This window comes from Poromitra crassiceps (genome assembly GCF_964638095.1).
Source record: "Poromitra crassiceps genome assembly, chromosome: 12".
NCBI lineage: Eukaryota > Metazoa > Chordata > Actinopteri > Beryciformes > Melamphaidae > Poromitra > Poromitra crassiceps.
In genome coordinates, this window is record NC_139632.1 from 15483176 (window position 1) to 15495771 (window position 12596).

The following is a 12596-nucleotide window of genomic DNA, read 5'->3' on the forward strand; positions in this document are numbered from 1 at the left end:
AAACACAAACTCACAGGGGAAAATGGGAGGAAGGGAATGAATGAACATTGAAATGTATTGTCTAACGATGTTGTAACGATGTCAGCGATGTTCCAGTTTGGCGAAACACATTCCTGTATTAGCATAATACACTTCCACTGTGTGTTCAAGAACAGTCGTCCAATGACATAAGCTGTCCATAGATCCATAGACATCACTGGTCTTCACATTTCCTTAGTTTAAATTGCAAATAAGAAGTAGGTGTGTGTGTGTGTGTGTGTGTGTGTGTGTGTGTGTGTGTGTGTGTGTGTGTGTGTGTGTGTGTGTGTGTGTGTGTGTGTGTGTGTGGGGGGGGGGGGGGATGGGTGATTATTACCTAAGTTGGCCAAAATCAGTGGTTGGCTGTTTATGAACATTGATGGAGCTTTGCTTGCAAAAAACTGAAAATGTTCAATGAAAGGAAAATATGTATTTGAAGTCATCTTAGTTTGATAGGACTCCCATGTTTCATTGATCAGGGATCGTTCATCAGTGGTCCTCAAAGGAAGAGATGGTTTGTGTCATAGCAGCTCATGGAGTGCAAGTTGTGATCAGAGCAACAGCCAGTAATTTGCTTTGATAGCACCTAAGACAACACTAAAACATCTAGTGATCAGAGGGAGGACAGATGTCTGTAACAATTTAACAAGGCTGGAGAGTTCACTCCTCCCATATCATCGTTCAGAGTCCATGTCCTTTGCTCATGTGTCACAGATGTCATTGCCATCTTTGCTTTTCCAACACTGTTCATGATGTCAGACAGCCACTCTGACAAACGGAGCGGACCCAAAGTCACATCTTCAGCGTCTCCCTTTCCCAGTGTCAATCTCACGGACTGCCAGGGTTGTCATCACATAGGTTGCCAGGTCTTGTCCATAGACTGGATGTGTTCCTTGGCTTTCATCCTCAGTACAGCAATACTGGAGCTGCGCTGGTCCACGTCCTCCAGAGGGTATTTATCGGGGAAGGGAGCCGGACACTGGTAGGGGGGAGGAGCCATGCTCTGCATCCCCTGGCCCATGGAAGGATGAGGGTGGGGATGAGAATGAGAATGAGGATGAGGAGGGTGAGGAGAGGAGTTGAGGAAGTTGTGGCCGGGGTAGCTGGGCTGGAGGCCCTGAGCCGGGCCCATGAAGCCTGGGATGCTGTGGACCGGCGTGGCACTGGACAGGGGAGAGGTCAACCAGGGGTCCAGGGGAAGGGAGTTGGTCATTGATCCCATGTTGGTGTGAACAGGCGGCGGCCGGTTGAAGGACAGCATGGGAGAGTCATGGAGCTTCATGGTGCTGGCGTCCATTTTCTCCTGGCGGCGCCATTTAGCTCTGCGGTTCTGGAACCACACCTGAAGAACAAAATGAAGTTTATCATGAATATGAGGGGAAAGTACTTTACACTACATACCCTTAGGTTTTTGAATCTCACTCTACCACTTGCTCCCCCCACATCAGTCTGAAGACTGCTTTTTGAAATCATAACACAAAGACTGTCATTATGTAATTTGAGGCTATTCTTTTTTTTATTAACACCTGATCATTGGAGCAAAAATAGAATTGTATTTTAATTAATTAAATTAATTAATTTAATGAACAAAGAGACTATTTTCCACCAGCAAGCACTACCTTTCAAGAACTTCACACATGAAGTTGTTGCAGCACGACAGCCCCCATATCCCCCCTCAACACACACACACACACACACACACACACACACACACACACACACACACACACACACACACACACACACACACACACACACACACACACACACACACACACACACACACACACACACACACACACACACACACACACACACACACACACACACTCACACATGATAGAGCAGGGTTTTTCAAAGTGGGAGGCGCCCCAGGGGCGGCTCCAAGCAGTTTCAGGGGAGGCTCAGTGAATGGAAGTGAAAAAATATTACATTCGTTATTACATTAGTTATCAAAAGGAGATCACACAGAATAGCCTAATGTGTGTGATTTGGTGAAAGAGATAGTTCAGAGATACAGTAGATTTGGGGATTTTGTTTTTCCCACATACCCAGAGTCAGAAACTATATGCCTTCAGATGGACCTTTTCTATCTACAGTATCTGGTGTAGATTGAAGTATGTCAAACAGCTATATCAGGCTATCTTGGCACAATTGTTGAGTTGCAATGGCATCAAATAACATAATCATGATATGGGGGGGGGGGGCTCACAGTCTCAGACTTTGACACACAGCAGTTATTGTACTGCAGCTATAAATTGAATAAGGAACAGCTGAAATGAAATAAACCAAAACATGGACATTTAAGACCCTAACTAACTTATGTAAATCCACAAGATATCTTTGCGTTCATTAATAATAAATCTCGCTCAAGGTACACATTTCTCATGTCAGAGGATCTCTGTGATGAGGACTGTTATAACCACAGGCTTCATAATTCCCTGATGAGACAGATGTATGAAGTGCCTCCTGACGCTGGGGTTCAACCCACCTGAACGCGGACCTCAGGCAGGTTCACCTTCATGGCCAGCTCCTCGCGGCTGTACACGTCTGGGTAGTGGGACTTCTCGAAGGCTCGCTCCAGCTCGTGCAGCTGGTAAGTGGTGAAGGTGGTGCGGTTGCGCCTGTGTTTCTTCTTGGGCTGATCGTCCTTGCACGGCTCTGGAGACTTGCCTTCATCACTCTCGACGCTCTTCCCCAGCTCGCTCAGTTCCCCGTCGCACTTGTCTGTGAATAGGCCCGTGTCTGTCCAGCACAAGAGAGCAAATGGATCAGCAATGTGAATTTTCTTTGTATGCCCATGCTCTTTCAGTGTTATATCTCTGTACATTTTGTATAGCTTGGCTCGGCCTGCGGAAAATCTTTCATATCGTCAAGTTTAGAAGAAAAACAAAAGGGGAAAACAGACGAAATCATAGTTGAAATGAAGCCTTACATTGACCCACAAACAGAACAGAAGAGCGACCACTTTCCAGTAGAGCACACATTAGTTTGACACCTGCAACAATAGGCTACTGTAGGTCAGTGAAGCAAGCCGTCCCCTCAACTTCAATCTCCAACTCAAAAACACTCCTAATTGGATTTGGAGTTGTTTCCATTCTTTACCTTCTCCAAAGGTAAACTGTGCTCAAACTGAAATCTGAAGACAAAGAGGTCTCACTTGTTTACAGGTCGAACAGTAAATGACGTGTTTTGTCATTGTATCATCTATTTGGACTGAAAAAAAGACTCTTATTTAATGCCTACACTACAGTATACTAATGTTTAATGCTGTAGCCACAGTACTATGTTATATCCAAAATGCATCCAAACTTCATGCGTGTGAACCTGTGAACATTTAGCACCAACCCCCTAACAGGCTTTCACTGCAGCTTTCCCTCCTCATAACCCCTGAAGGAGAACAGATGGAGTTATTTAATTCCCCCTATAGCCTTCCTTGTCTTCCTACCTGGTGTAAAAAGCTCATCTTGTCTATATCACCTACAGCACGAGGAGAATTCAAGTCGTTAATGCTGTCAGCGTCGGGTGAGCGGTCTTAGACTAAGCAGCAGGTAATTGAATTAAACAAAGTACAAAGATGATCAGATCAGTCGCCCACTTTAAGCATCTGTTAGAGCAGAGTTTATGTCTGCTATCAGACCTGGGTCAAACACAATTCTGCGTGCGTCAGATAAGCTGTCAGTCACAGAAAGTAAATTGAATTGACTTTAAAATACTTTGCCCGTGATAGAAATTTGGGTAACGCTTTAGAATACAAAGCACACACACACACACACACACACACACACACACACACACACACACACACACACACACACACACACACACACACAAAAACAACAAAATACATCTTAACATCTTCATCTTAACATAATAACTACATGGTAACTACAGAGGCACAGGCTGTATTCTAAAGCAGTTAATCCCCTTCCCCTAGTTACATAGTAACTACATGGTAACTACAGGGGTGCAGGCTGTATTCTAAAGCAGTCTTAATCCCCCCTAGTTACATAGTAACTACATGGTAACTACAGGGGTGCAGGCTGTATTCTAAAGCAGTGTTAATTCCCTCGTAGTTACATAGTAACTACAGTGTAACTACAGGAGCTCGGTAAAGTCAAATCTTGTACCCTATACTTACTACTTGTAAGTACATATTTTGTTACCTTGTATTTACGCTGCAAGTACAGATTTTGTTACCCTGTATGAAATTTGTAATGCTCAGTGTATTGTCCTGCATGGCAAATTGCCAATTTGGCACCCAAGTAGCATCAAAGTAACCATGGAAGGTATTTGAACATTTGGCTCAGGTCTGGCAAGGATACATTATTATTCAATACACTTATTTTGTTATCCATTTCAGCCAACCATGTGGATGAGTCCCTATGGGATAAAAAGGCACCTCAAGATAAATATCTGTATGAATAAACGTCTCCGCCATTTGTAGCTGATACAGAGTGTCCATCAACTCTCTGGGGTGGGGGGGGGGGGGGGGGTCTGACAATATTCCACTTTTGTTGAAACTTCACATTCCCTCATTGCTTCAGTGGAAGAAGTGTCAGCACATTTCAATGTGAATGTGTCCGAGTGTGTTGATGGGGAAGGAGGGTGCCTGTTGCTCTTTCCAGACCGGAGCAGAGGCTGGGGTGAAGCAGGATTTTGGCGTCCGTTTATCCACTTCTCATTAAGCTACTATGACAAAGCCTAGGCTGTGACAATGGCAAAGGTCAGACCTGGTTCAGTGACCAGCTCTCCTGCCTGTCAGCCATCACAGCCACCGGTCTGAAGGCTGCCCACTGCTTACCGGCCAGCACAACACCTCAATACACAGAGCGAGGGGGGGGGGGACGAGTGACACCATGCGCAGAAAAGTGCATCTTCAGGGAGAACAGTCTCTGACTTAACGAGACAACTACAGCGCATACAAAAGAGTGATGTCATTCATGTTTATGTATACGTAGTTGGACAAGAAAAACCTCGATACAGGATGTCCAGCTCAAATTCATGGGGGTACGATCTTTGTTCCTGCCACAAAACCACCAAACCACCTGCCAGATTCTGTATGTGAACATAGCTTCAGATCTAACCTGATACATTTGATTCTGAGACAGAATGATAACAATAATAACACCAGAGTGTTATTATTAACGCTGCACAGAAGAGAAGATTAGGGGAATTCCACAAAGGGATGGGATTGGGGAGCTAAAGCCCCTGCACCATCTTGTCCTGTGATTTATCTCTCAGTCTACACAGTTCACAGTTAGGCCTATAATGCAGAAGGCTTTACACAGCAACACTGATTTAACACACTGATTTGGAGTCTTTGGTACCTGCCAGTGACTGGTTTGACATCAACCAGTATACTGTACACAGCAATGCTGTGATTAGGCTGCAGTCAACACCAACACAGAATATATTATATATAATAATATCCAATACAAGTGAGATTGTCTAATTCAAATAGTCAACCTCCTAATTACTGGCTCCCTCAATCTCTCAAACTCGGGTTCAAATAAGACTGTACTAGTTCAAGTAAGAAATGTGACAAGTGCATTGTATAGGCCATTGGCAGTCATGAAGCAAATACGTAAATAGGGCTGATACTGACACTGTCTATTACTTTGTCAACAATAAATAATTAATTAGTGTTAGAATGATTTTCTTTATGTTAATTGCATTTTTTCATGGCCATTGCGATTTTTAAACCTGTGTGTAACAAAGGTTAATATCTGAAGTTCAGTAATATACAGATCTAATCTGTCTACCCTGGTTATCACCCTGAAATGCTTCAGTACCTTCATTAAAGTTAGTTACTTAAAGATGAAGAAGGTTTACACAGTCTGGGCTTGGTAACTCGTAAATATAATCAATGTCATCCATAACATTATATTGAATCATTATAAATGTATAGTTAAAACTATGTTTGATATGCTTCATTATATTTTTGTGCTTCTGGGTTTTGCTGTTAACTGACCTTGGCTAAATTACCAGTTGTGCTGTGTGCTATTATGGTTATCACCAGATTTTTGCCTGAAAATTGACAGCTTGAATCAGTATTGGTGGCCAGATAACTTTATGGTCAATAGATAAAATATTAATGTTTATTTTGTTTGAGATTGTCTCAGAGGGATCAACATTCTGACTTCACTGCACCAAAATCAGTCATATCTCATCTAATTCAAATGTCTAAAACACTGAACCCAGAGCTTTTATAATCTTTTCAAGAACAGACGTGCTCATCTACAATCAATATCCCTTGATCATCTCACACGTTATGATCTGAAAGGCAAAACCTAAGACTCATAAATATGTAGAAATCTCATAATTCACAAAACCCACCCTGGGTTACAAACTCAAACTTTGAAACAAACAACTGATCAGTGATCAGTACCAACCCAGGAACTTGGTCCCCAAAACTTTAATAACAAATACCTGGCGGTGCGAAAATAAACTATTTTACTACTACTACAAACTATTATGTGTTAAGAGTTGGGAGCAACCAGCATCTCCACCATCAGCAGCCAGGTGCATGTCTTACCATGGTACTGCTGCTCGGTGCCGCTGTCTCTCAGGGAGGAGAGGTGGCCGCCATAGGAAGGGTGTGATGAGGTCTCCTGCTGCTTCCCAGGCTCTCCCAGGCCCTCGACACCCACTTTGTGCGGCCCCGGGGCCCCCGGCAGACTGAGCAAGGGGTCCTGGTCTTTACTGAAGCCCAGGATGACATCAATGCTGTGGACGCGGCCCCCTGCCGCGCCTTTCCCCATTTCGTGGAAGTTGCTGGGTGAGAGGCAGCTGTCGTCCACCATGCTCATGGTATCCAGTGATAAATGCATCCGAACGTCTGGGCACTCCGCCGGGTCTGCAGGCGGAGAAAAGATGTTTCAGTGGCGGACAAAGAGTACAGGAGGAGGTCAGAGATCATCTGCTTGTCTCGGATGACGTCTCTTTCCTCTGAAAGCTTTATACACAGTGTGTGATAGAAACAGCAGTAAAGCTACAAGAGTGTATTCCATCTTAATCAATCAACTTTTGAGTCACTTTTTTTTATGAAGAGTGAACACTGATAGGCTTACAGCTTTCATCATAATTTTGTAACAACTACACAATTAAGAATTCACAATCAATTTCTGCAGTTTAAATATGAATCAAAATAAATCTATCTTCGATGGCTATAAATGGTTTTCACAGAATTGTGTTGCTAGGGAAAAGTTTTGGAACCTAGCTTATGTCCTGTCAGTTATTGTACTAGCAAACACTGGAACAGGAAGTAAGCTGGGGGACATTTTGAATGTTTTTGTTGTCAAGATGAAACCATCCATATTACACATAACAGTAAGACATAATTGGTCATTTCATTATGTAAAACCAGATTGTTGGTGTAGCTCCTTATTATATTGCATAAACTCATTTGAAATGAGTCATCTCAACACCATGTCAAATAGAACAAGTAACTGTAACAAATATTTATAACTTTTTTGGGTAAATCAAAGTATTTTATAAAATCTTACATTATGATGTAACCAACAGTGGGATGACTAATTATTGACAAAACAGATACAGATACATCTGCAAAAATAAGTGAAGCGTTTTGGACTTTCTTGAAGACGAGAGCATTGTTTTGATGAATGAAAGTAAAATTCTAAAATATTATCCAAATGGGAATGACTTTGTGCAAAAATGCAACAACAGATTCTGCAAAGCAATCAAAACAAAATCCACACCTCTACAATTTCAGTGACAAGGTAACTTATCTCATCAATGTTATTAATAAAAAGTATGATAGCAAAAAAAGAGAGCCTACCTCTTTGAAGTGAATATATGTTGAACTGTTGGAGTTGCTGATGCCAGGCTTCCACCTGTTGCTCTCAACAGCTCGCTCTCCAACTCCTGAGGAAGAGCAACTCGCTCGCCCACCCAGATCCGCTATGTGCAGCGCTCACACACACTCCGCCCGGCTCTGCTTACCTTGCATCTCTCTAAATAACGTGTGTGTGTGTGACAATCAGTCCTCGCAGAGATACCTCAATGGAGTGTACGCAAATAAAGAAACCAAACACAGGCACGTTTTCAACAACTGTTTTCATACGCCACTCCAGTGCACAGAGGAGAGAGAGAGAGAGAGGGAGAGAGAGGGAGAGGTGGATGAGGCTCAGGAGGAAGGGGGGAGTTGGGGGTGGAGGTAAAAGGAGGGGATTAGGAGAAGGTTATTAATTGGAATCCTTCCCCTTTAAGAATGATTGGCAGTTGTTTTCTGGTGAAGTAATTGTTTTAAATGTCATTCCCATTCACCCCCACAGGAGGAGGCCCAGGCTAATGAAGCCCGGACAGGACTTTCTTTCATAAATGTATTGTTTTAAAGACAAAAGACCCACTGAAAGTTTTCACTAGTCCCTCCCCCCCAAAACCCCCTATTAGTCCTATGTGGAACTACATGAAAAAAATAAACTTTGAGATAACACAAGTTAACACCTAATGCTGAAGACAGACTCTCTTAATATAACACCCTGAATTTATTGTAAGACTTATTACACATACACAGAGGTGCAATTTATGAGGCTTAAATGTAAAAGAAAATAGGTCTGGTGATTTACATTCAAAGTGACATCCGACCAAAAACAATGAGGTATTGTATCTCTTGTACAAAATCTGTAAATAGAATTGCTAAGTCATATTGTGTGAAATCTGAGTATTGCAGTGTTAATAACAACACAAGAATTTGATGTTAGTAAGGGATATTGTTTTTCTCAAATTTCATAAAATGATTGATTTTATGAGATACACTATTAATGTGAGGTAGCTTTCTGCTCCGTATGAATGGGTTTAAATTGACTTACTTCAAAGTTTTGAGGTTTTTTTTAGGCAGATACCCATACCAATAATATTTACTGATATTTTATTCCAATGTTCAATGTCTTTAAATTAAAAAAAAATTGATTTCTTTTTTACAAGAAGCCCATATCAGGCTGATAGATGCATTCAGTGAGGAATGCTCACAATGTTAACGAGCTATTTGTCATTTATTTAAAGTGCTAGAAAAGAGACATGTCTCCATGATGAGACAGGTGGCTGGTGAACACACTAAAATACACAATGGCCATGTATTTCTTTAAGACCTTACTTCAAAGAGGAGAGGTGATACTCTGTAAATGACTAACAAAGGAGGAATAGTAGAGAACAAGCTACTGTGAATTAATTTTGACGACATCGTGGTATGATCATTGCAGGCTGTACAGTACTTCTTGATGCTGATTGGAAGAAAAAGGTTATCATGAATAGAACAGAAATATAATTGTCACATTGCCACCAGGTTGCCATCAGTTTGTGACGCTGAAAAGTTGGTGGTTGTTTCTTGCATGTTGGACACAAAAGTGTCTGTTGGCTGCTTTGAGTCAATGGAGGCTGTGGAGTATGAGGTGGTTGACCCTGGACTCTGGCTTAGTGAGGTAAATGTCACACAGATCAGGCATGCCTCTGATGACGCTAAAGAGATTTCCAGTGACCTCAAACAAATCTAAAAATAAAGCAGGAGAAAGATTTATTCAGTTTTGGTGCTGGGAGAGAAGAAAGCAGGTAACAAAATAGGGAAAGCTGAGACTGCTGAGGGGGGCAAAGGCGAGAGATAAATTCAGTTGAACTTTTTTCCACTGAGAACTGCAAGTAAGTTTCAGTTTAAAGTACATGGCCTTACATGAAGGTATAGAGATAAAGTCATCTCCAGTTTGTGGGGCCTGATGCAATTATTGTTGTTAGTGGCACCCAGCATTAAGTGTAACATTTCTTCAGTATTTATAAAAAAAAAAAAAAAAAGTCTGGGTAGTGTAGCGGCAGATTCCCTGCCTACCAACACGAGGGTCGCAGGTTTGCGCCCCCGTGTTACAGGAACGATTGGCTGTGTCTGCGGGTGGGAAGCCGGATTGGGGGTATGTGTCCTGGTCGCTGCACTAGCGCCTCCTCTGGTCGGTCGGGGTGGCTGTTCGGGGCGGAAGGGAACTGGTGGGAATAGCGTGATCCTCCCACGTGCTACATCCTGCCGGTGAAGCTCCCCGCTGTCAGGTGAAAAGAAGCGGCTGGCAACTGTGCATGTGTCGGAGGAGGCATGGTGCTAGTCTACGGCTCTCCCCAGATCGGAGCAGCAGGGGGGGAAATTGGCCAAAAATGGGTGAAAAATCAATTTCGCACTGTTCCTATAGATTGCAGTGGATTCCCTTAGAGGAGTGACACCAACCATCCCTAATGGAAAGTGGTTGCTACTTGATAGTGACTCAGGTGTGGGCGAGCCGGGTCGTGCTGCTAGCTTTATGGTGAGAGAGACAAGATGTGCTTGCAGGCAAGACTTACAACTGGGTTAGGTTAGCCAGTTCAGTGACAGTGCAGGCGTTGGATGCTCCTGTATTCAATTGTAGGCCGCCTCACTCACAGTCAGGTATGCAAGGTGTCAGGTAGAGGACATGAGAATGCTATGAAAACCAACAACACATAACTTGTTAACCACCTGCTAAAAGCAAGTAAACAAGGTACCACGGCCAATTGGCCATATGACAGATATCTTCTGTCAGCAGACAATTCATTAACCTTCTCCAGACAGAGGAAAAGACTGAGAGGCAGATAGGGGGGAGAGGGGGGGGGTGTTGCACAGTTTAAGGTCAAGCTCAGGATCACAGGATCAGGATCACAGGAGGCATGTGTGGCTCCAGAGGCAAAGGTCCTCATCACACAGCAGCATTATCTCCCCACAAGCTAGCAGGCTAATGCTAAACCACACTCATACTGTACATATAAACACATCTCCAAATGTCTCTCCTTCAAGCAGAGGACATAGCACTGTGAACAACCATCCAAATGTGAAGGACAGGAAACCAGAACAAAGCACAAGAGATGTATGTTTCCCCTCAACCTTTGTTCATCCAACAAGCTTATAGGGGTAATGATGATAGTGTAAGGTGCGCATTTATCCTCTCATGATTTTGTTAATTTGTCGCCCTTCTACTCTTGTTTCCCCATTATCCTAATTGAGCATAGATTGGTGAAGAAGGAACAGTGTCGTTATCAAGCTGCTTAGTTTGATCAGATGACAATGTAAGTCCCCCTGATCCTATTAGAGACAAAAGCAGCTAACGTGTAAATGCGCTGTGTCAGCTTACTGAGGGAGATGTGGAGAGAGAGGGAAGGAGGGAGGAGAGGAGAGAGGGAATGTAAGGAGGAGAGAAGAGTGAGGTGCTGTGAGAAGAGGAAGGGGAATTCATGTGATTCTCTCTCTCTTGCGCACGCACGCACACGCGCACACACACACACACACACACACACACACACACACACACACACACACACACACACAGGGCACTCTCCTACATGGATTCAAATTTGCCCTTTCATTAGAGACCCCCTTGATAAGTCTGGCTGTTTACCCCACACAAAAATCTAACTATTTTACCATTATGAAGCCGTGTTAACTAAATTTGTTGTCTGGCTTTCAACAATTGTCATATCAACTCGGATACCACTCACTGTACAACAACCAGATTAGTTTAAATTTGTTGAAATAGCGGATAGTATTAATTAGCTTGACTTATTAATTGTTTGATTGTGATTATGTCAAAATTCTTACACTGTTGTCTTTTTCTCTTGTCTCCACATTCAGGAAATTTGACCCATTTACCCAGTTTGGGGAGGTAGGCTTGATGGAAGAGAATGTACCCAAGTACATGGACATCCTCAACGATCTTGTGCAAGAGTTTGAGAGGCCAGTTTCCTTCTATAGCAGGATGTACTGTATATACTATGTAGTATACTAGGCATCTCGCGCGCTACGTGTGCTCATTTCCTCGCCCGCAGCTCGGCTGCTGAGTGGCACTCGAGCAATTGTGATGTCATAGACATTGTGACATCTTCATGGACATCATCGTCTATGACATCATCAGTGATGTAACTATTGCAATTGTGGTTTTTGGTTACACTGGTGCAATTGTGACATCACTGATGATGACTATGTCTATGACATCATCAGTGATGATGTCACAATGTATATGTCGATATCATCAGTGACATCACAATTGCTCCCTTTGACATCATCATTGATGTCATAAGATGATTTTGGTCAATAATGATGTCACTGATGATGTCATAGACATTGTGACATCAGTGGGACAAAAATGTAAACAGACAAACAGAGCTCACCTCCTCCCTTTTATATGATGATGCATGTAAGTGTACATGTATATACTTAGATACTTAATTAAATTGCACATTATGTTCTCAGCTAATAAACAGACTTTTTACAGTTCTTAGGGCATGCTCCTTTTGACTAAAAATACCACCTTACTTTGAAAGCATTCACTCATAGGCAGAGCTTGCCAAAATTCAGCGCAGCTTAGATTGTTTCAAAACAGCAGCATCCATTTGATCTCTTGTAAAACTGGATTATGGAAGTCTGATAGCGGCTGCTGCTCAATTACAGTACAAGCCAATAATGAGAGTGATGTCAGTCAACTGAGGCCAGATAGAGGATTGTTTCATAGCATGTTGGCAAGCAGAAGTACTATTATAGCATTATTCTTTGCCAGAGCCCCAACAACATTATC

At 42.7% G+C, this 12596-nt stretch overlaps 1 protein-coding gene across 1 annotated transcript; it reads right to left on the minus strand.

Annotated features, from left to right (window-relative positions):
• Positions 1-868: 868 nt before the first annotated feature.
• Positions 869-6851, minus strand: rx1 (retinal homeobox gene 1; the record flags this gene model as incomplete). Its single annotated transcript, XM_083647564.1, has 3 exons — positions 869-1360; positions 2510-2763; positions 6557-6851. The coding sequence occupies 3 exons, from the start codon at positions 6849-6851 to the stop codon at positions 869-871; spliced, it is 1041 nt and encodes a 346-aa protein (XP_083503690.1).
• Positions 6852-12596: the final 5745 nt, after the last annotated feature.